Raw genomic sequence first — 23952 nt, 5'->3', positions numbered from 1 at the left:
GGAAATATTTTGTAAAGTGTCTTCAGTGGGGCAGTCACTCTGAATAATAATAATCTAATAAAGTAACAAAGTGAGATACTGGGTTTGTGTAACGTTCTGTGTACTCTCTGAACTTGGCTTCAGATTGGCAGAGTTAGCCGTCTGCATGTATACTTGGGTTTATCTGTGTGAGGGGGCTCTGTGATACCTGTTCTGGGCTATGAAAACCTTGCAAAACAGAACCTCCATTTTCTGAATCGAGCTGGCGGTTCTGAAAATGCTGTCGCTGCATGTAGCAACTTTGTGTTGATGGATCTCTGCAGGGAAGCTAGACCTCTCTTCTAGATCTCGGCTTCAAGCTGTAGCTCTTCTAAAGTGCTTGCTGATGTTAATCTAAAGATAGTTAAAGAGTGACGCTGTTTGGCAAAGCGAGGAACTACACTTTCAATGGGACTTGTATTCTGCCTTGAACTCGTCAGTAATAGTAATAGTGCTATGGCACCTTTTAGTTTTGAGGAGCTCAAAACCCTTTACAAACATTTGTGAATTGGCCATGCCAACTTCTGATGCTGCATGTGGTTACATATGAGACCCAGAGGTTAAGTGACTAGTCCAAAATCACAGAGCTGGAATAGAACCCATGTAGACTAATGTCCAGTTCTATGTCGTTAACCCCTGGACCATGGTTTCATCTTTTGCTGGGGTGGACTCTGGCTTTGGGAACATCATAAGATTGTGATACAGTACTTCTTTCTTTATTGCGTTTATTCAGGAAGGCTGTCTGTGGCTTCTACACTACTTACTTCTATAGTCTGCTCTGTCTAAATCTTTCTGTCTGTAACAGGCCATAGGGCCTGTTTAAACTTCATTTTTTAATAAATTTTGCTATAAATTCAAATTATAAACCAGTTTATATTATCCCCTTGGTGCCTGAAGTCTGGCATCAAGTGGGAGGAGGGGCTCTCGGCTGAGACTGTATAGTTTTATAATGGGAACATGATGTGCTCCAGGACAATAGAGTAGGTGGTGGAAATAGAAAGCAAAGGTACTTTGAAGAACTGCCTGTGCGTTGATGTCTGCATAAGAGTTGGATGTAATGGACCTCAGTGGAATAACAAAGAGATCAGACACCTCTTGGTACATGCATTTAATCTCTGCCCATGAGAGGCCTTAGGATGGAAAGGCAGGAGTTATAGGTCGATAGGATGGGAACTCAGGCATGGGTTATAGGAAGTGGGGAAGGAGGGGTAGCTCTGCTGCCAGAAACAGCACTGCTGCTTTTCTAATTGGTCTGGGAAGCAACGCTCCTCTCCTTAGTGGGTGCAGTCAGAACCCCTCTTCTTGTTTCAATCTACTCAAGCCATTGGGCTAGAAAGGAACCCCAAAACAAATGCGACTGAGAGCTGATTGGGTGTTGGAATGCCAAGACTGAATGATCTGTGTTGCACTCTTGTCTTCAGAGACTGGAATCTGCAATCCTTCAGCCAACGTGACCGCTCATGTCGTTTTACACCTGCAACACCATGCTGAGAAAAATGTAATCACAAATAGACTCTCTGGCTTCCCCCTTTCATGCAACATAGCTACTGCCAGCAGGCAAATGCTCCAGTAATGACGTGACAAGCACCAGAGTAGAAGAATCTAGCAAATTATCTTACTTTTAGCTGTACCGCCCCACCAGGGCTGACAGTCTCCTGTACATTGCTCAGAAATCATTTTTCCTAATCAGCTTTCAGATTATGCTAGTGTAGAATGGATGATCCTATAAGATTATCCTCACTTAAACTGTACCTCCTGTACAAAAACCTGGGTCAGATTTAAACATCAGGATAAACGTATTTTTATGAAAATGTTGAAAGATCTAGTGAATTTTTTAAAATATCCTTATCTACCTCCCTCCAAACACCAAATTAAAAACTAAGCTGTTGCCTGCACAAAAAAAAACTATATAGAGTAACATCTGTGTCTTCTCTCGTGTTCCTACTAGGCTTGAGATGTTGTACAGTATTGGCCCTACAGGGACAAGGTGTCTGAATCTTGTACCTACCATTTACACAATGTCTGCCTCTCCTTCAGCCATTCTTGAAGGATATCCTAAGACAAATGGTGCTGTAGACATTTGCTTCTGGAATAACCTGTCTCTCCCTTCTGAATACTAGAGGCTAGTGCATTTAAAGGATCCCTTTTAGAACTACTGCATTGTTAACCACTTAAATTCCTTGAAGACCAACTATTTGGTGCTTAGGTCAACTCAAATCTATGGAGTCGACTTGTTTTTCCTTTCCTTTACTTTCCAGTAATAGCATGAAACATGTCTCTGCATCTTATTATTTTCCCTGGGAGTTGCTGTTCAGTGACATGAGACCTTCCCTCTGCTCTCTGCGGGTGGTGGAAGCAGTTCCTTTTTCATGCCAACGACAAATCCTCTGTAGTTGCACCCATAAGAAATCTAGTAGAGCTCATCTGGTAAGTCAGTCCCACGTTTTTTGCAGGGGGTGACTCGCACTTCCTCCATATGCCCATTAGGTGGTACCTGCATTAGAACATTGGGCACGACAGCCCCAGAGTGCAGCTCTAAGGCTCATCTTTGTGTGAAAAAATATAAAAGTGGAGCTGGCCAATTTAGATGGATGTTTTTCCTGTTTCTTAACCATATCTCATTAAGAAAAATCACCCATACCTGCCTCTGCTTACTTTGATCCTCTGTGTTGCTTCTCACAGCCCGAAGGGAATTCCTGATGCTTCCCTTCTCCATTACTGGTGTCACTCCCTTGGGATTGCCACTGATTTCCCATCTGGTAGAGGACTGAACATCAGAGCCATAGAGCATGCTACTCCAGGGCTGCTCCCCTTGTGACATCATACTTGTGCAAAGTGCGTGCAGCCTGGTACCATTCTGACCTGGCGCTGTTACACCCACTCAGGCAAAAATGATAACACAAGATTCAAAGCAGTAGATCAGTCCTCTTGGCTTTGGACTTGACCCTGCCTTTCCTGGTGACTTCAGTCAGAGTGACAGGTGCTCAGCACTCAGGGCAAACTACTAGGGTGTGGCTGTTGGGCAGGAATCTATTGGGATCTAGCCATTAGTATGCTGTAAGCATTGTTCTACCACAACATGACCACTTAAAGTGGCACTGTGATTGTGTTTGTAGATTTGGCTCTTATCTTTGGTGGGAGGTGGGGGAAAGAACTGCCTTGGGATTGCCTTTAGTAAGGGACAACCAGGGACACTTAAACGTGCTTAAAACATACCCATAACTCTGCAATCCCTACAACAGTGGATGGATGGAAAAGTACCTGGTACCCTGCCAGCCAGACCGAACAGTGTTCCATTGCAGTTTAGAACTGAATCTGGAGTATTGCCTTCTCCTTCCAGTAAATCATTGATACCTGAAGAATGAGTAGGATGTGATTTTTTAATAGTTAGGGCCTATGACAGTAAAGGGCATAACTCATTTGCTATCTTCCTGTTGGATTAATAGTTTACCAAGAATCTTTCATCTTATTCCAAATTGCTGGACTCTTCTTCACAGGAAGAAGGGGTGGAGGTTGGGGAGATCTTGACTTTTCAGACCTAGGGGTGTAGAGGCTTTTTTGTGTGGTGCTCATGTCAGACTTAAGAAACTACAGCCTTACTTTAAACCATGAGAGATGTGATCATCTGCTCCTAAATGTTGACTGTGAGACTCTTCCTTATCTGGTGCTGCTGCTTTAATACCCCAGCTCCTCTATGCAGAGGTATAAACAGAGGTATGGTCAAAGCAAAAGACGCCAAAGCTCTAACCCTGACTTGTGCCACAGTTTCCCCTTTTTCAAAGGGCAATACTTGTCTACTTTGTACCATGGCTGGGAGGAGTAACGGATAATATGTTTAGAAGGCTAATAGAAAACTTTATATTTAAGTTGTTTATTTAATAAGGTACCAGGACTCAGAGATCTGATGAGTGCTCTATAATCTGCTTCCAGGCTACTCTGCCCTAGAAGCAATCTGGACAAATCAGTACTCCACTCTTCTCCACAGCTATCTCCAAGCTAGTTAATTAAAACCCAGGTGCAGTTTTACAGCATTAGCTGCAATTGTCTCTCACCCAGCCACTTGCAGCCAGTACAAATGCAACCGGTACTTGGTGTTCTAACGAACCTATGTTGCAATAGCCTCAGAGAATTAACTCTTAGAGCATCCCAGCCAGAATAACCCGTGCTGTGCAGCAGTCCGGATACTGAGTGCTTCCTACTGCTCTCTAGCAGTCTCTTGGCCTCCTGCCAGCTTTCATGTCCCTGAAGTAGTGTGCTGGAGTGGGTTTATGATGACATGCAGAGATATACACAGGAGTTTATTTTAACAAGCCCCTATGTGGATAAACATTTATCTTAATTAATAAAAGAATAAACAGAAATAGCTGCCCGTGTGTGCTTTAGGGAAAGTTCATCAATGGAAGAGCATCACGGGTGGGTGCATGCAGATATTTGTGTGTATATAAGAAAGTCGGAGAGGGCTGAGGAGTATGGTAAGGCAAAAGAACACAGCTGCGTGATTCCCTTAGCTGGTACCTTCCAACTGCTATTGCAGCAAAGAGGGGTACTGCGCCAACTAGCTCATTCAAATTTTCTCCTTTGTTTTTAATAGTTTAATATTAGGCATCTTTATGCGGGGAGCATATGGAATCCAAGAAGGGTGGTGTCAGCCCAGACGTGAAAGAGGCTTTTGTTCCCTCCTCTGAAGGGGGAAGATGAACAGCCACAATACACTTCCCCACCCGCCAGTCTTTTCCTAAACAAAACTCCTTTTGTGAACTCTGATAGACTTCAAGCTGACAAATGAGGTCTCCCTCAGCCAGTGTCGTTGTCACTTAGGCCTTCTCTGCTTTTCCTAATGCTCTGCCTCTCAGATTCCCCTCAGACATTGCCTCTCCTCAGCAAGGAGATTGGATGAGATTAATTTAATGGGGGTGGCTCAGTATTGAGTAGAAAAGAAAAGGAGGACTTGTAGCACCTTAGAGACTTAACAACTTTATTTGAGCATGAGCTTTCGTGAGCTACAGCTCACTTCATCGGATGCATTGGATCCACCGAATGCATCCGATGAAGTGATCTGTAGCTCACGGAAGCTCATGCTCAAATAAATTTGTTAGTCTCTAAGGTGCCACATGTACTCCTTTTCTTTTTTGCGAATACAGACTAACACGGCTGCTAGTCTGAAATCTAGTATTGAGTAGGTTAGCCATTAGTGAAGGCTGAGATTCTGCATAGAGTGGGCAGGGGAATGAATCTGCTCCATAAGCAATTGTTAGGCCACATGGAGGGAGGAAGAGAGAGTGTGTGTTCCATAGCCACAAATTCCATGTCGTTACAAGAGGCAGAACTCTGACCCAGCTGCCCCCCAAAACCCTCCCTACCTCTGGGGCTGAAGTGCCATCCTGCAATAGGGATGTATAGCCTCTCACGGCTGCTGCCACTAGAGGGCAACAGGAACACACAGTTGAGCAGGACTGATGCTCCTCTCTGGAATGCTAAACCTGGTAGGCCTTTGTGGCCAGAGAAATGAGGTCTGAAGGGCCCTTGGGGAGCATTTTGGTGGTATTGGATATGTGAAGTATTCTATTTGGACTCCAACTTTATGCAGGGCGGAAGGGGGTTTAAAACTGATCTTCCCCCCCCTTCATATGTACGGTTTCATTAACAATAAGTAGTGCAGCAGTTAGAATTGCAGGAAATCAAATTGTATGACGTGCTGGAAGGTCAGTGTTACACGTTGAGGCTCTACAATTTCTCTGGTTGCCACCTGGTCTCAGCCTGCAATCCTCAGCCCCCTGGGACCTCATCAGTCTAGAATCCACCTGCCTCTGTTACCTTAGTCTAGGCAACTCTTAGGCATTTCCACACCCCATCTGCCCAATCTCCCAGTACCTGTGCTATCGAGCCACTCGTGGGAAAGTCAGCTACTAAGGGAGAGGGGAAAGTATTCCCTTTGGATGTCTTTCATCTCTTTCTGCAGTTACCTTCCTCCCCTTGGCTAAGGTACATGCCTGCTGCCTCTCGGGGGCAGAGTGTGGGGAGGCTGAGCCCGGGGGGGGGGGGGGACGGAAAATTGGTAATCTATCCGGTCCTTTAAGAAACAGCACTCTCCTCCAGAGCCAGTGTAGCAGAATTAACAGTGTAAAAGGAGCCCTGTTTAAGGAGCTGCCAAGGAGCGAGATGTGTTGTTTGTCAGGAAATTCAATTCATTTGGAAGCTAATGATGTGCCAGGTCTTGGGTAACTTTATAATGTAATTAAGATGCCCTGTGGCTAAGAGTAGATTGGTTACGTCACCTACTGGGGAGCTGCCTCAGACACAGGCTGTGGGTGGCACAGAGAAAATGGTGCAAATTCCTTCCTGGATCCTGGAGAGTCCTGGGCAGGCAACAGGCCTTTGATGCTCGCATGGTGCAGTCAAACAGGGGTGCATGAGGCCACCTCAGAGGTGCATTGCCAGGAACTGGCTGTGATTGGCTGCGCTCCCATCTCTGAGATGCAGCTAGTTTCATGGACAATGCTGGGGTAATCTCTATGTTTTGTTTATTGCTGATGGCCTTTGCAAAGGTGAAAAGGAATAATGCACACAAATCAAAGGTGCAAGCCTCTTAACGTGGCCTTCATTCCCCACAGCTGGTGTCATTCCTTCAGCGCACACAGTATTTCCTATAACCTGTTCCCAGGTGATGCATTTCTGATGTACATTATTATGGTAATAAAAGTGATGGCAGGGGTTCGGGTGGGAGAAAGGTCAAGCTGAGTCTGTGAGGAAAGATGAAAGTGATGCCTCTGGGGACGGTGGAATAGCCACACCAAGCAGAATGGGGCCAGAAAGAGGAGAGCTGTAGAATAGGGAGCACATCGGAGCACTCAGCAGCACAGCACAAAATGGAGGAAGCCTGAGAACATTGCTATTGTGATAGGCACAAGAAAACACCCCAAAGTCTAATTTATTTATATCTATCTAGCAGTGCTGCTTCCTTTTAAAAAAAAAAAAAAATGCAAAAAGAAAACTGCTCCTGCGGCAGTAGGACTCCTTACCTGTGCAGTTTTTGCAGGTTTCTGGCCAAAGGCTGGAAACTGTCACAGTGCTTAGACAGGGTCTGCTGATGAAAGCTGAATCAAAGCCAGCCTTTTGGCTCAAAGCAGCGGTTCCAATTAGGGAGGGCAAGGTTTTTGCACTTGCTTAAAGGTCCATAGGCTGCAGAGCCAGGTGGACTGTGGTGCAATCACTTTTAAGCAGTGGTCCTTTACTAAAGTACAGCTGCTGCCAGAACGTGCTTCAACGGCATGGTCGCAATGCCACTGAAACTTGACCCAGCCGTCCCTCCATACAGTGAGTGGCCAAAGGGGGAGTCGCGGAGAACCTGACGACTGACAGCACTGGCTTTTGCACTGTGTGGGTAAGAGAGAGGGGAGACTCCCTGGCTGAGGGAGCCCTGGGGTCCTGTAGGAAGGGAGATAAGAGGGGATCAGAACAGTTGGGGGGGGGGGGGAATACTGGAATTTGCCCCTCCCATGCCAAGAAATATCTGAATTGGCACAATTGTCTCCATGCCCCCCATTTGGGGTCAGGACCCAAGGTCCTACCTCTTTCACTTGCAAAAATAGCCTTTAAAATTGCCAATCGATCATGGAAGTTGAATATTTGTATCAGTTTTCCTAAAACTGATGGCCTCCCCCTCTACCTTCAGCCGTCCAGGGCTGGCCTTAGGAGTCAGTAAAATCTGGGGACACAGGTCCTTCAGTATTCTCGGGGAGGGTGTGACCCTAGATCAATCACTTTGTAGTGCTCTTACTGCCTCCACGCACAGCCATTACCTCCCTCCTACTTTTCTCCATCTTCTGAGATGGCTGCTTTTCTGTGCAGCCAGCAAGACCTCTGCCCCTGAAGAGGGGAAGCTCGCTAAGGTGGGAGGAACCTCTATTACAGAGGTTCTCCAGCTGTGGTCTGTGGAGCACTTCCTGGGAGCTTGTGAAAAGGTAGTTGGTCACATGGTACTGGCTCCTTCTCCATCTTTCCAAATACTAATTTGCATGAACAGCCAGCTAAAAAATATATTACATACTTTTGTAATGCTGATCTCCTGTAGAAACGAGATTGTCCTGTGGGCACCTCTCTGGGTAGGATGAGTCATCTTGTAGAAAAGTTTGCAATCCTTGATCTGTTGGATTAAATGTGGTGCTGAAACAAGGGCTTCCTCCAGTTCAGGTGTGGCTCTGGGCCCCAGTTCCTCTGGGGCCTTTGGCAAGTCACTTAGGACCAGATTTGTAAATGTATTTAGGCACTTGCTTCCCATGGGAAGTTAGGTGCTTGAATACCTTTAAAAACTGACTCCTTGCCTCGGTTTTCAAGAGTCTGTAATTTGGGGTGAATCTAAGCGTGTGGAGTTGCTTTCAAAAGCAACCTGAACCCAATGCTCCCCATGCCTGCAACCCATCTCCAACTACCTTCCTGCCGAAGGGTCAGCACGGTGGCAGACTGTGTGCCTCCTTCTGCCATCCACCTATGCCTTGTTGTGCTGTGTATGCTATGGAGTGAGAGGTGCTACAATTCATCAACACAGGCACTCTACATAACTCTGTGTGCACAAGGTGGTGCTGGCTGGCAGGGGTGGGGCATATAACCACCACTGTGCCAACCCCCCAGGCAGATGGAGGTAATCAGAGAAGTCCTGAGCTGAGAGGGGTGGCGACAAATTGCTGGGGGAATAGAGCACAGGGTGGGGCAAGCACATGGAGCATGAAGGGGGTAGTGTATGGAGGGGGGGGGACACAGGGGGAAGGAAGGGACAGCACCCTTGGCAGCTCTGGGTGATTTTAATGTGAGTCTCATATTTGTCGTTGAAGCCCCAGCTTCCAGGAGCATCTCAGCTTTTGTTGTTAAAGTACATTACTAGTTTTCATGGTTATGAAGAAAGAAAATAGGATCCCCTCTGTTCCCCCCCCCCCCCCACAGGCTCAATAGCAGCAAGCAGGAAAAATACCCCCAGTACACGTGTGTTGTTAAAAATCTGGTGATTTGGTAAGCCAATCCTGTGCTGATTTTTTTTTAGGGGCCTGATAAGCAAATTTGGAGGGCAATATGGGTCCAGAGCCACAGAGGGGCGTGGGTGGGGTGGAGGAAGACGCTGCCCCCTCCCCCCACGCGCGCCTCCAGAGTCATGCGCAGAGATAGGCTATAAATGCAGGGCAGTGTGGAACTAGGGGGGCTTTCAGGGCTGGAGGAATGAGCGGTAGAGCCAGCTCCTTGTTCTTCTGTCCCTGCCCCCCCCAAAAAAAAAAACCCACCAAAACAAACCTGGGTTGGGCGGTTGCACTAATGCTTCTGAGCAGATCAAGCCGATGCAACGCCCCCCCCCCCCCGGGCAGGTCTACAGCAGTCACGCCTCGCCGCTGCCCTCTCCGGGCCACGCGGGGATCCGCCCCCCCCCCCAGCCGCGTGCGCGGCCGGAGCGTGTCCGTCAAGCAGCGGGGGCTGGGGCGCGCGGCGCAGAGATGAGTCGCCGCGGCCGGGGGAGCGCGGCTGTGCGGGCTGAGCACAAAGGGCCCCTCGGAAGGAACCGCCCGGCGGGGGGCGGGGGGGGCCCGCCTTCCTCTCCTCTGGGGAGCGCAGCTGGGCTCCCGAGCAGCCTCCTTTGCGCTCCCGAATGGGGAGGGCAAGTTGCCCTTCCCGTGAGGTGAAGGCATTTTGCTGTTCAACTTTTGGTTGCTTTTTAGCTGCTGCCCTGCAGCTCCCTTTGCCCCTTCCTAAAAAGAAGCCGGGACCAAATGAGGAGACCGATGGGGCTAAAATAATGATGGGGCGCGGGGGGGGGGGATCTACTGTTCAGCGCAAAAGTTGAATAGCCCCAGCAGAATTCAGTCTCCAAGAGTCCTTTGCCCCCATCCTCTGGAGCAGTGGTTTTGGGGGTCCGGGAAAGGTGGTGGTTACCAACGAATGGTGGTTTTTCAACCTGTGAACTGGGGAGGAGGGGGGGACACACAGCCTGTGTCGGAGATTTCCAAAGGGCTCCGCATTTCCATTTGAACATGTTTAGGGGTCTGCAAATGAAGGAAAAAAAAAAAAAAAGGTTGAAAACCACTGCTCGGGTGCTGCTTCGCCCCAGAACGTGACTGGCGCGGCTGCCGCCTCGGGGCAATGACGGGGACACCAAAGCCAGCCCTAGCTGGAGCAGCAGGCAGGGAAATGCAAAGGCAGCAGCAGGAGACGGTGCCAGAAACTCTGGTGGCCTCAGTAGTTCCTGTAACTGGAAAAAGAACAGGAGGACTTGTGGCGCCTTAGAGACGAACACATTTATTTGAGCATAAGCTTTCGTGAGCGACAGCCCACTTCATCGGATGCTTATGCTCGAATAAATGTGTTCGTCGCTAAGGTGCCACAAGTCCTCCTGTTCTTTTCGCGAATACAGACTAACGCTAGCTGCTGCTCTGAAACCTGTAACTGGAAAGGTGTCGGTCCCCCCCACCTCACTCCTGCCCTGCCAGCTGCGGAGGCTAGCGCTGCGAGCTGGCACTGTGTGAGCCTTAGTTGTGCTCATAGCCCTTTAAGAGCCCCGGGAGCTGGGCTGGGTCTGAGCACATAACTCACTGCCCGTGCCTGGGCGGGATAGGCTGCTCCGGCAGGGGTGGGCTGGAAGAAGGAGTCCTCCATCTGCAAACTCTGGAGAGAGGGGCCTGGAGGGAGGAAGAGAGGAGAGGTGGTAGACGCTTTGCTATCGCAGCTGAGTGTCTCTCTGATCGTGGAGTAGGGCATTTCTTTTTCACCCCCCTTCCTCTCTATGCTTGCTTCCTAGTCCAAGGCCTGGGCAGCTGTATGTGTGACGGGAGCTGTGCTGCACCAAACCCCGGTCTCTTGCTCTTCCCCCTCTTTTCTTTGTAGCCCGGAGGATTATTTGTACGTTTCCCTTTGCTTTTGGGGGCCGGATTGCAAAGGACAGAGCCATGCCTAGGAGGAGCATCTTGGAGGTGAAGGTGCTGGACGTGCAGAAAAGGCGAACCCCCAACAAACACTATGTGAGTGTCTAACCTCCCCCCAATCCCAGCCCCCCCCCCCCGATCTGGGGATGGAGCACCCGGTCCCAAAATCATCCCCAGGTCCTTTGGGGAAGGTGTGGGAGCACTTTAAGGTTTCTGACTTTCTGTAACTATTTCCAAATAGACCAAAACTAGCCCTCCCTGGTGCTGCTGGGCTGGGAGCCTGCCAACCCTTTCCTTGTGGGACTCGGTAAAGTCCTGAAAGAAAATGCTGGTTACTGTGGTAGCTTCTCTAGCAAAGGGGATCTTCATAGGATCAGGGTAGCTTTTTCAAGTTTTACTATGTATAATTATCCACCCTTTTCCTCCCCCTTCCACGTTAACTTAACAGGGAATTTATTGCAATTGCAATATTATGTTAATTGCATTTACAATAATTTCTTAGTATTACTAATTAGTCACTTAGAAAAGAGTTTATTCTTTAGCAGGGAGCTGCTATCTTCTGGGCTGGTGGAGTGCATGAGGGTGTCCCCCCCCCCATTTGTGTTGTCTTAACTAAACAAAGGCAGGGCACTGTGTGTCTTTCCCACAGTATTAGCTGTAGGGCCAGTATTCCCTTTGGCCCTTCTTTGGTTGGGAGGGGAAGGGTTACATATTGCTCACCACAGGGACCTCCTCTCTGGAGAAGTTTGACTCCTTGGTTCCCGAAGCACTGATCCAGCGTGGGCGGCAGAGATTCCTGGTACAGAATTGTAGTAGTCATTTTTAAAAAGTTTGTTTTAGATTCTAGTTGCTGGAGCAAGTCTGGAGAGCAGCTGCCCCCTTGGCTAGCAAGTGGATTTTGTGATCCCTTAAAGGACAGTGATGGCTGTTCAGACAATTCTGCTATCTCAGCTGTGGCCTAAATTGTCCTGCTTTGCACAGGAGGCAGCACTGTACTGCTCTGTGCCTATATGAAGCTAACATTAAAAAATGCATGTTGGATTTCTATAGCCTGAGAAGGGCAAAGGCAGGGAGTCTTTTCGTATTCACACATCCCATACCCAGTGCGTACATTGCTGGCTATTTGAATCCTAGTCTTGATGTATCATGACCAGCTCACAGCAACACCGAGCTGTCAGATTCTGCCTGGGAGAGCAAGCCTATTGGAAGTGTTTGCCCTCTGACTCCTGCCTTATGTCATTACCATTGAAGCAAGATATGTCTATGAATGGACCTCTTGCTCTCTCCTCTCTGATATTCCACCTACCTAGTGGCAAAGGCCTGTTGTTGCTATTTATTTAGCTCAGCAAATGTGCATAATGCTTTACAGACCATGTCAAAATAAGCCCTTTGCCCAAGGAGGTTGTAATCCAGCCCCAGTAGGGTGTCCAGGCCAATGGCTGCTAATGCACAGGGGATGTAGTGGCTGAAGAAGTCTGCATGAGAAGACTAGAAAAAGAGAAAGGCAGGTGGCATGCAGGAAGCTGGTGGCTGTTGCAAGTGTGAGGGGCAGCACACAAGAAAATGAGAAAAACAAGGAGTGATGAGGACTGTAGGATAACATGGGAGTAGAGGTGCAGACAGGATGGTGGTTTTCTGGCTCCTTGTGGTTTGTGAAATGGGAGTCTGCAGTGCTGGATTTGGCAGGGTGGAGATATGAACTGCTTTTGGGGAGCCATTTTGTTGTACTTATAGAATGTGGGGGTTTGTTCCACTTTTAACAGCTGGGAGTCCTGATCCATGTGGCTGTTATGCAGTCTGCATGGCCTGTTGCTTCCTTCACCAGATTGTTTCTTCCATTCGTAATGCCCAGTTGATAATATCGGTCAGGGAGTTGCTCCAGTGTCGATTTTCAGTATATTCCTGCTAAACTGGGAGCTCTTTGTCTTTATGTCTTGTACAGTGTTGTACATCTCTGCGCTTAACTAATGATTGGGAATGGATTTCCTAACATGATGTATTACTGGTGTGGAAGAGACTTTTCATCTTCCTCTTGCGTATCTGGCTGTAACCACTTCTGGAGCTGGGATGCTGCTGGATTTAGTCCAGTGTAGTGTGGGAAATCTACACAGTGCACAGTGTATAACAGAACCCCAGGCAAACCCCTAGCAGACAAAACTATGGTTAATGTTGGGAACTTGTACTCCCAGTGTTTATGAGAGGAAGTGGGTTGCAAATCACAGTGAAAGGATGATAATGCTGGAAAGGTACCTGACAGGTTTGGTGTAATAGAACCCCAGAAACTGCCATTAGTACATTGTTTTCTAGTGGGTAAAATGGACTGGTGCTCGTAACATGACCTTTAAAATTCACCAGTTGCAGAGTTCTGAGTTGCTGTGCCCCAGCCTGTTTTGAAACTGAGACTGGCCTGTTTTCTAGATAGCAATCAAGGTGCTCAGTTAAACCTGTTTGCACTGCCTGTCTCTCTGCCCACATGTAAGTGAAGCTAGAGGGTTCTATCCTGAATTCACTGTGAGCTGCCCATGTCCTATAAACTACAGATCAAGGGACCTCCCAATACCTTGTGGACACTTTATGAAAAAGCCCTGAAATATAACTAACAAAATTTAAAGCTGGCTTCTCCCCTTGGAATAACCTTAACATGGGACAGTCCAGTGACGCACACACTGTTAATTCTGCACCACATAAGGCACCTCCTGTATGGTTTAGGCTATGATGTTAGGAATTTGAGTGACTCTCTCCTTCCACTAATGTGCATTTAATAATGACTGAGCTGTGACACCCCGGAGTTCTTAGATGAAATGCTACCTTTTAAAAACGGCAAAGAGACCAATACAGTATGTTAGTATATAACAGGGGTTGGCAACCTTTCAGAAGCGGTGTGCCGAGTCTTCATTTACTCACTTTAATTTAAGGTTTTTCATACCAGTAATACATTTTAATGTTTTTTAGAAGGGGTCCCTCTCTCTATATTATATAACTAAACTATTGTCGTATGTAAAGTAAACAAGGTTTTCAAAATGTTTAAGAAGCTTCATTTAAAATTAAATTAAAATGCTGATCTTACGCCACTGGCCCGCTCAGCCCGCTGCCAGCCTAGGGTTCTGTTCACCTAGGCCAGCAGCAGGCTGAGTGGGGCCTATGGCTGGGACCCTGGCTGGCAAGGGGCCGGCAGCCAGAACCCCAGACTGGCAGCAGGCTGAGCGGGGCCAGGACTCCAGACCGGCAGTGGGCTGAGCGGCTCAGCCCGCTGCCACTCAGCCCACTGCCGGTCTGGGGTTCCGTCAGCTGGCTCCTGCCAGCCAGGGTCCCGGCTGCCGGCCCCGCTCAGCCTGCTGCCGGTCTGGGATCCCGGCCCTGCCCACATGGAATGGGTACCTGCCTTCTCCCTGGTTCTAGCCCATTCTCTTGAGCTCACGCTTCTGCGGTCTCTCTCTCTCTCTCTCTCTCTGCACTGAGCTGAGGGTGGGAGTGCACTGAGCACAGGGCTGGGGGTGAAGGAGCAGGTTGGGGTGTAGGGTCTGGCCAGGAGCTAGAATGAGGGAGGGGGCTCAGGGTTGGAGCAGGAGGTTTGGGTGTGAAGTGCTTACCTGGGCAGCTCCTATTTGGTGCAAGGGGTGCAGGTGGGAATGTGTGTGGTGGGGGGTGCAGGAGCTCCCGTTAGGTGCTCAGGGTGGGGGTGGGAATGTGGGAGATGCAAGAGTCAGGGCATGGGGTATGTGGCGGCTGAATATGTGTAGGGGGTTCAGGAGTCAGGGCTAGGTGTCTGTGAGGAGGGTGCAGGAGTCAGGGCAGAGGGCTGGGGGCATGTGAGGGGGGTGCAGGAGTCAGGGCATGGCGTGCGGGGGGCTGGGTATGTGTGTGGGGGGATGGAGTCAGGGCTGGGTTCAGGGGTCAGGGCAGGAGGCTGGGGTGTGTGGGGGGTTCAGGGATCAGGGCAGAGGGCTGGGGGTGTGGGGTTGCTCCCAGCCCCCTACCCAGAGCGGCTCACGGCAAGGGGCTGGAGGGGATATGCCCTGATGTGACCCCCACCCTTCCCCAAGGCCCGTCCCCACCTCTTCTCCACCTCCTCCCCGGAGCAGCGAGCGCGCTGAGGCTCCGCTTCTCCCCCTCCTTCGCAAAGGCCATCAGCTGATTGGCGGCAGGGAGGGAGTGGAGGAGGGGCAGGAACCCAGCCCGCTGGGGGAAGAGGTGGGGTAGTGGGGACCTTGCCTGCCCTGCAGCAGCAACCGGTAGGACCAAGCTTCTTCACCCTGTGGCCGCGGGGGTCCGGAGAAGAGTGGGCCAGGGCGGGCAGGATTTTTAATGGCACGCTGCTGCCTGCCGGGGTCCCAGCTGCCAGCCCCGCTCAGCCCGCTGCTGAAACGGGGCTGGCGGCTGTGACCTGGCAGGCAGCAGCGTGCCATTAAAAATCGGCTCGCGTGCCATCTTTGGTACACATGCCATAGGTTGCTGACCCTTGGTCTATAAGGTGCCACAGGACTCTTTGCTGCTTTTACAGATCCAGACTAACATAGCTACCACTCTGATATCTTTTAAAAAGGCACCTCTCTGGGTTACTCTTGCCTACGCTTTGCTAGTGAAGCTACCATGTGGCAGTGAGCAAACAGCAAGGGAAAGCCAGAAGTCTGGTAACATAGCGATAACTAAGACCCAAGCTTTCTTCCCCTGCCCCTGAGGATGCAGACCCAAACCTTGCTTTGGTTTTCTCCTCCAGCCCCCAAACTCACAACTCTTTCCCCCTCTACTTTGTGTTGACCATGCTTGCTCATCTTTCTTAGATGATGCTTCATCATTCCTGGAAAACGTATATATGAGGCAACTTAGCTTCCTATGGTTTCTGTATTTTGTACTGGGAGACTAGGTAACTATTGAACTGCTCTCAGTTTATATAGGTGTGTGGAGGATACCTGCAAGAGTGTCTAATTCCCCATTCTTCTAGGCCTCTTTATCTGGGGTTGAGAATTCTCCAGGTCTTTGAGTCCCTGCTTCCCCTCCAGGCTTCTTGTGTGATTTCCACCAGTCTTTCCAACCCAGGAGTACTGGACAGGGATCCTTTTGGAACTCGTACATTCTGTTCTTTGATCAGCCAGAGAGGTCATTTTGCTGCCAGCTGTATACCTCCACAAAGGGAAAGTCCCAGGGGATCAGATGGAATCAGGAGCATTGGTATCATTCACTGTCTTCTAGCAGAGAAAAAACTTTCGTGAATTCTTGGGGGTGGGAATGGAGATGGGGATTCTGGTTGGCTTTGTGGTATGGAAAATTCTCATCGCTACTCGTCATTTGCAGTTTGGAGGATAAAACCTTTTATGTGGTAGAACATCCTGCCCTGAAACTTTCTGGCTTGTGAGGAGAATGTGGATGGAAGGTGTGTTCTTTAACTGGTGATTGACTGTGTGCTGCTCATCCACTCTGCTTCCCAGGAGGTTCCCCTCTTTGAACCCAAGTCTCAACATCCTGTCTTATTCCTCCACAGTAGTTCTCCTTGGATGGAGTTAAGAAACCGTGCAAGCCAAGGGGGCTCAAAGCTGGATCAGTGCCTAGGAAGTGTCTAGAATCTTCCGGAAAGCAGAGCCTCACAGAGCACTGTTGGTGCTGGAGTGAATGAGAAGAGTGCTGTCCTTATCTGAAGAGATCAATAGGAACCAGGCAGATTCACCAAGCCAGTTAATTATATAGAATCAAAACCTATTTTTTTCCAGCAAAGGAGGAGGGGATGAACGCAGCTGAGTCATCTTGCTTTTGACTGTATCTGCTGGCAAATGGCAAATTGGAGCCAGCCACAAAGTATACATACTAAATCTTTGCTTCCAGGCATCTCGTTTCTGAGCATAAACCTGCTCTTTTCCGTCCCCTAAGGGCAGCCACTTAGCATCATATGAGTGTGGAGGAACTCTTTTTTTCCCCCATTCCCAGCGCTGTGACCTGACCTGTAAATGACCCATGACATTTATATCCCTACTTAGACGAAAGACTTGACTTAGGTTGGACAAAGGATCAATTGTATTACCTGCACCCAGACCACTCTGAGAAACTGGGGATATTAGTTTCCCCCAATAAAGTTGGGTCAAGAGAGGACTCAGTTGGTCTTACTCCCCAGCTTTTGAGGTCTGGAAAAACCTATTTTTTTCAGGTTCCTATGCGGTGTCCATCACCATGGTATCTGAGCACGGTAGAAGGTGCAATACTATGCAGCCAGAGACGAAAGCTTCTACGTCCTCAGCTCTGTTTCCCATTTGGCAGAAATATGGTGCCTTCTGTTTTGAAGGTGTCTCCCTTTTTGAAGAGTGAGTCTGTGGTGTCTCATCAGTGGGAGTGAAATAATATCATGCAGCTCTGCTGGCATATGCGCCAACTGTGTGTGTGTGTGTGTGTGTGTGTGTGTGTGTGTGTGTTACGCATCCCTCTGCTGCTATCTTAACCATACATGCTAGAGCTGTTCTCTCTCTCCTGGAAATTTTGCAACCCTCCTTCTGCTGTTAGAAGTGACACACACAATAGTTTCCAGGGAGAAGGTCTCAGCATCCCTTATGGAGACTTTATATTTCCATCCACTTCTAATCCCTCCTTACCCCATGTCCCATCTGGCTGCTGCCTTTCTGTCTAAGGAGGAACATTCATGAGTCACTTCAGAGGCCATCACAGGGTTGGAAAGATCATTTGTTGAGTGATATCAGGCACTTCTCAACCTCCTCCCCAAGTGGCTGAGGATAGGATAGGCTAAAAAATGTGATGTCGGCTAACATTTTTGAATAGTTAAATATAGGCTTTAATACATGCTAAAATCTAGGAACTTCACTAGACTTTTTAACTCTGACAGTTGAGCATGTGTGGACATGGCCTTTAATTAGTCTGTTCAGACATGCTAGCTAATGTGTGTGGACGTCGCATCTTTAAATCCTAGTCTAGACAAGGCCGGAAAGCACCTCGGCAGTGCAGATGATTCAGAATGAGCCCAGCTACACTCAAAAGGGCTCAGTCAATGGGTAAAACTGAAGAGGTCCAATCCTGCTTGCATTACACGTGTGAAGTGTTGTGCCCCTTGATGGGCCCACTTGTGAGCAAACCTAGTAAGATTTGGCCCAAGAGCCAATTGTGGGAGGTGCCTTCCTCTTTCCTGCTCCCCTCTCTGTGGTAAATTCTGGGATCCTGGAAGGCTTTCTCTTCTTCAGTGTTATTGAGCTGGGGATTCCTCACAGCACATAGCTCTCCCACTTCTATCAAACTAGCCCTGTTCCTCACTAGCAGATAGGCTTTGGGGAATGGGAGGAATGTTGGAATCGTAAGGCCCTGTCTATATGTACAACACTATAGTGGCGCAGCTGTACCAATACAGTTGTGTTGCTGCAACATGTCTGGTGAAGACACTCTTTGCTGATGGGAGAGTGCTCTTCCATTGGCAAAATAAAGCTTCTGCCGCTCACAGAGGTGGTTATGTTGGCAGGAGAAGCTCTTCCGCTGACAGACCGCTGTGCACATGTTGGTGTAACTTTTATGTTGCTCGGGGGAGTGGTTTTTTGACATAAGTTATGCCAACATAGGCTGAAGTGTAGACATAGTCTTACTTCCTGCTCCATGGATGTGAGCCCTGACATCAATTAGAAGTAACAGAAGAGGAGAAGGACCTTGGAGTATTGGTTGATCATAGGATGACTATGAGCTGCCAATGTGATATGGCTGTGAAAAAAGCTAATGCGGTTTTGGGATGCATCAGGAGAGGCATTTTCAGTAGGGATAAGGAGGTTTTAGTACCGTTATACAAGGCACTGGTGAGACCTCACCTAGAATACTGTGTGCAGTTCTGGTCTCCCATGTTTGAAAAGGATGAATTCAAACTGGAGCAGGTACAGAGAAGGGCTACTAGGATGATCCGAGGAATGGAAAACTTGTCTTATGAAAGGAGACTTAAGGAGCTTGGCTTGTTTAGCCTAACTAAAAGAAGGTTGAGGGGAGATATGATTGCTCTCTATAAATATATCAGAGGGATAAATACCGGAGAGGGAGAGGAATTATTTCAGCTCAGCACCAATGTGGACACAAGAACAAATGGGTATAAATTGGCCACCAGGAAGTTTAGACTTGAAATTAGACGAAGGTTTCTAACCGTCAGAGGAGTGAAGTTTTGGAATAGCCTTCCAAGGGAAGCAGTGGGGGCAAAAGATCTATCTGGTTTTAAGATTCTACTCGATAAGTTTATGGAGGAGATGGTATGATGGGATAATGGGATTTTTGGTAAGTAATTGATCTTTAAATATTCAGGGTAAATAGGACTAATCCCCTGAGATGGGATATTAGATGGATGGGATCTGAGTTACCCAGGAAAGAATTTTCTGTAGTATCTGGCTGATGAATCTTGCCCATATGCTCAGGGTTTAGCTGATCGCCATATTTGGGGTCGGGAAGAAATTTTCCTCCAGGGCAGATTGGAGAGGCCCTGGAGGTTTTTCACCTTCCTCTGTAGCATGGGGCACAGGTCACTTGAGGGAAGCTTCTCTGCTCCTTGAACTCTTTAAACCACGATTTGAGGACTTCAATAGCTCAGACATGGGTGAGGTTTTTCGTAGGAGTGGGTGGGTGAGATTCTGTGGCCTGCGCTGTGCAGGAGTTCAGACTAGATGATCAGAATGGTCCCTTCTGACCTTAGTATCTATGAATCTATGAACTTGCTTTGCCAGCTGTAAGACAGTATTGTGATGCTGGCATGGCAACTTCTCTTTGGCCTGGCCTACATTGAGTTGGCGGGGGATCGATCCAAGTTACTCAGCTTCTGCTACGTGAATAATGTAGCTGAAGTTGAGGTACTTAGACCTACTCATCACGGTGTCTTCACTGGAGTTAGTTGACTGCTGCTGTTCCCCCGTCAACTCCGCCTGCGCCTCTCGCGGTAGTGGACTCCTGTACTCCACGGGAGAGCACTTGGGGGTTGATTTATTGCGTCTTGACTAGACGTGATAAATTGACCCCCGCTGGATCAATCGCTGCCTGCCCATCCTGTCGGGTAGTATAGACGTACCCTTAGCCAGACATCCCTATGTGTTGATATATAATCAGACCATTCAGTTTGCTGAGCATTCCTCATACTTTGTCTGGAAATGGAGGGGAAGTAGCAAAAAAAAAAAAAAGATCATTTTGCAGAGATTCTTGAGGTTAACTTTTCTCCAAGATGAAGGGGCTGGTCTCACTCCTCAGGTTGGATTGCCTGGACTTTACAGCTCTCTAGCCCACATTCTAAGTGACACCATTTCATTCATGCAGTGGGACAGTAACCCTGCAGTGACACTTCCATTCCAACAGTGTTGTAAGAGACTCCAGCTCTGTTTCAGGACTCTGCCATTGTGGGATATTGACAGTGAGTGTTTCCTAAGGCTACATTGCAAATCGTAAGAGGCAAAGTCCAAGAGCACAGTTTAAAAATAATCATTACAAGCAGCAGAATGGCAGATTGTCATTCTGCTCTGCTTTGCCAAGTCTTGGGTTCAGATAAATGAATGGTGGGTTTTTTTTTTTTTTTTTTTTAATCTGTAGTTTGCTAGTTGAAATAGACTAAATTTTCCTTTAAAGGATATTGCCCAGTTTCTTTTTATAGTTCCATTGTTTGTAATACCCTCCTAGAAGCCTAAAAGTAAACTTTCCCTGCCAAATCTAGTTTTCTTCTGTTAAGCAAACAGAGAGATTTTCATTTTAATGCAGCTGCAGTTAACATGTTTTGTGATATTGGTGAATAATTTATGTCATCACCTCATTGCTTCTTTCATTTGTACAATCCCATTCTACTAAATTGTTAGAACTCTTCTCAGTTTATAGTTTTTAAATATTAAACTGCTGCTGCAAAGCACAAAACAAAACTTTGTGTATTCTACAGAAATGGTGAGGGTGTTTTTTTTGTTTTCCTTAGATTTCACTGTAGCATAATGATATTTTGGGTTGTGTGTGCATGGAAGAATCCCACAAAACTAGTGTCCGGATTAGGTGTATAGTTGCAAATTACACATGCACTGTGTGTGTGCGCATGCATGCACAAGTGTAGTTACCATGAGTATTGCTACAAGCTGGGTAAATGCCCATGCAGATGTCTGTAACTATCTGATTTGCATATATAGTTACACAGGTACTTTTAAAAAGTACTGGATTGGCATGCAAAATACATGCACAAATTTGCCTGAAAGTCTGGCCCTTGATGTTTAGAATTCATAGGATTTTTCCCCATGTTGTACTAAAAATGATTTTGAAGGTAAATTATGTTTGGGTCTAAAGCCCATACTCTTAGATACTTGGAAGGTATCTTTTCTGCAAGGCGGTCATAGAGCTTCTATCGTATTCAGTGAACCAGCTACTAGTAGCTTCATTTGCCAAATAAAATGTGGATAACACTAATCTGAAGCCAGATCTAGAATCATTAAAGAAGAAATGATGACTTCTTTGAACCAAGGGACTGCTGATCTAAAGAACCACAATAACTTATCAGTTGCTCAAATGTCCTGAACAGAAGATGCCACCTGCAGAAACAGAAGTGGCAGCCTGGAGACTTTGTGCCCCTTGAGCTTTGAAATAAAGAGTTTGTGGTTCTAAATAAATCAGTTGGATATCATCCGTAGTCACCATTTATAGTTGGATTATTTTTGAACCATATTGGCTGCATAGCTTTAAAAGGGCATTGGAAGTCCTAGAATCCTCGAGAGAATGACCACATTTACTTGGGGTATGGCTGGAATGTCCTATGAGGAAAGATTTAAGGAGGTGGGTATGCTTAGTCTGGGGAAATGTGTGGTTGAACAATGACTTATTGGTAAGGAATCCATCCAGGGGTCACACAGAAAACTAGGATTTTCATTATAGAATAAAAACTGGGAAAGCAGAGAGTTCGATCCTCCTTGTTAGGAAAAACTTCTTCACTCAAGGGGTTTATGCTGGCAGGCAGCTGATCCTGGTAAAGGACAAGGGGTGGCTCAAAGGTCCTTTCCATCACAACTTCCTAGAAGGTCCCTTAGCAACTTCCTGTGTTGCCTTCAGCTGTGGCGTCATTGCAAAATGTGACATTTCTTTTCAATTGGCTGTGATGCTGCTCTTTTCCTGTTAGACGTGGTCTCAAGGCAAAACATTTGAAACTATTGGAGCACAGGCTTCCCCCAAAGTTCACAGGGGTTTGGACCCATCTTTACTTTCTGTCCTAGTCTGTTGTGTGGTGTTAAATAGCTGTTGTGTCCCACTGCAGTGATCTCTCCATGTCCTTACCTGCTTTCCCCTAGGGACTGAGGCTTAATTCATGTTTGTGAAGCGCTTTTTGGTCCTGAAAAACACCATAGAAATGCGAAGCACTACTAGTTTTGTTTCGCTGTCTGTATATCTTAACACTATCTAAAATACCCTAGCACAACAAAACTGTAAAGGACCAAATTCTGCCTGTGGTTACATAGGGTACGTATACACTGCAATCAGGAGGTTTAATTGCAACACACGTAGGAATACCTGCGCTAGCTTTGATTGAGCTAGCTCGCTAAATATAGCCGTGTAACCGCAGCAGCATTGGGCTAGTTCCCCAGGTATCTGTACTCAGGTGGCTAGTTTGTGCTGCTGCTTGAGCTGTCACTGCCACATTGCTATTTTTAGCAAGCCAGCTCAGTCAAAGACCTACCCTTTGGAAGTTGATGGAAAAACTCTGTGCTTGGGTCTAAAAACAGAAGTAGTCCATAGTTTTCATGTTAAATTGCAGTTACAAAATTCTTTGAAAGAGATAAGGACATTAGATCTTTGAATCAGGGTCCTGCACAGCCTTTCTTTTCAGAGGGGAGCTCTCTTTCATCTGTTCCATGTAGCACTGGGAAATGGGGAAACAAGAGAACCCATATTTTTGACCTTCCGTGTGACTCATAGCAAACAAACGAGTGCATGTGTCTTGGGACTGAGGAATCTTTGCCTAAAGGGTGAGGGAAGCCCAGGAAGCAGGGTCTCTGATCACAGTACGGGTGCATATGCTTTTCAGACTAGCTGTTCCTTTTCCTTTCACTCAGACAATGCCTCACCCCATCTGGTTTATAAAGCAGCAAAATGTGGAAATCTGGCACTCCTTGGAGTTAAAACAGGGCATTGGAACGGGGTGAATCCAAGCAATTAATATAGTCCAGCGGACTCCGGGGCAAGTGGGCAATTAGATTGCTTTCCCTTGTTGGCATGCTGGGGTACTACTCTATCCATCCTCATCTCACTGTCTCCTCCTACTTCTCACCGTGCCCATCTTCATCCCATAGTCTCCTGACTTCTCCCTACCCCATTATCCTGCAGCATTAACGCTGCTGTTTCTATCTCTATCTGTCTAAATTAAACATGAACATGGAGGATCAAGATGCCCTGTAGTTGTTGCTGGAAAGTATTCCTCTCTTTTCCCCCACTCCCCACCGGTGCTGTCTTTGCCGCCTGAACCAGAACGTCTGCGCTTCTCGCTTGCTTGGCTCGTGAAACAGGCTGTGCAGGCGCAAGGGAATATCAAAACTTCCAAAGCCAGCCAAGCATGCCAGTAAATGGAGCTGTTAGTTTGTCTCCCCTCTCCTGGCCTGACACTGGCCCAGAGAGGGATCTGATGGGCTTCTCAACTGTCCTGCAGCATGAAAGCTAGAGAGAGCTCCACTTTCCCCTCCACAGCCCTGCACTCCTGCTGTGGAAAAGGGCTTGGAGACTAGTGGACAGGGGCCAAAAGCAAGCAGCACAGAGCCAAGAATTTTCTTTGTTTCAAGTCACCTCCCTTCTCTTTCTTTTCCTCTTATAATTTTCCTGCTCCTTCATCTTTTCTGTTAACCCCTGCTCAGTTTTGGTCAGTTCTCTCAGCTGGTTTTGTTCCCCTGCCCCTTTGGATTATTTCTCCCCACTGCTTTCTAGGAGTGCAGAACAAGTCAGCATTCCCAGAGATAAGACTAGCATTGTCTCCATGTGTTTGGGGTGGGGGTAAGAGGGTGAGGTGGAGGGGCTGATCCCTTTTCCATCTGCTGGAGAAAGAGATTGTGGAAAAATCCACAGAGAGGTTTATTGTACGTAGTGTCTC

At 47.6% G+C, this 23952-nt stretch overlaps 1 protein-coding gene across 4 annotated transcripts in view; it reads left to right on the top strand.

Moving 5' to 3' along the window:
- The first annotated feature begins 10588 nt into the window (after nt 1-10588).
- Nucleotides 10589-23952, top strand: part of SH3PXD2B (SH3 and PX domains 2B) — a 118458-nt gene continuing 105094 nt past the window's right edge. For 2 of the 4 annotated variants that reach the window (XM_043520095.1, XM_043520094.1), the window contains exon 1: nt 10595-11012. In XM_043520095.1, the coding sequence (XP_043376030.1) occupies nt 10941-11012 (72 nt within the window). In that variant the 5' untranslated portion in view covers nt 10595-10940. Of the gene's footprint in view, nt 11013-23952 lie in introns of all 4 variants that reach the window. The other 2 variants (XM_043520093.1, XM_038413444.2) reach the window with 2 other exon arrangements.

This window comes from Dermochelys coriacea, chromosome 8, assembly GCF_009764565.3.
Source record: "Dermochelys coriacea isolate rDerCor1 chromosome 8, rDerCor1.pri.v4, whole genome shotgun sequence".
NCBI lineage: Eukaryota > Metazoa > Chordata > Testudines > Dermochelyidae > Dermochelys > Dermochelys coriacea.
Note: the sequence above shows the minus strand (reverse complement) of the source record. Positions and strands in the feature narration are given on the sequence as shown.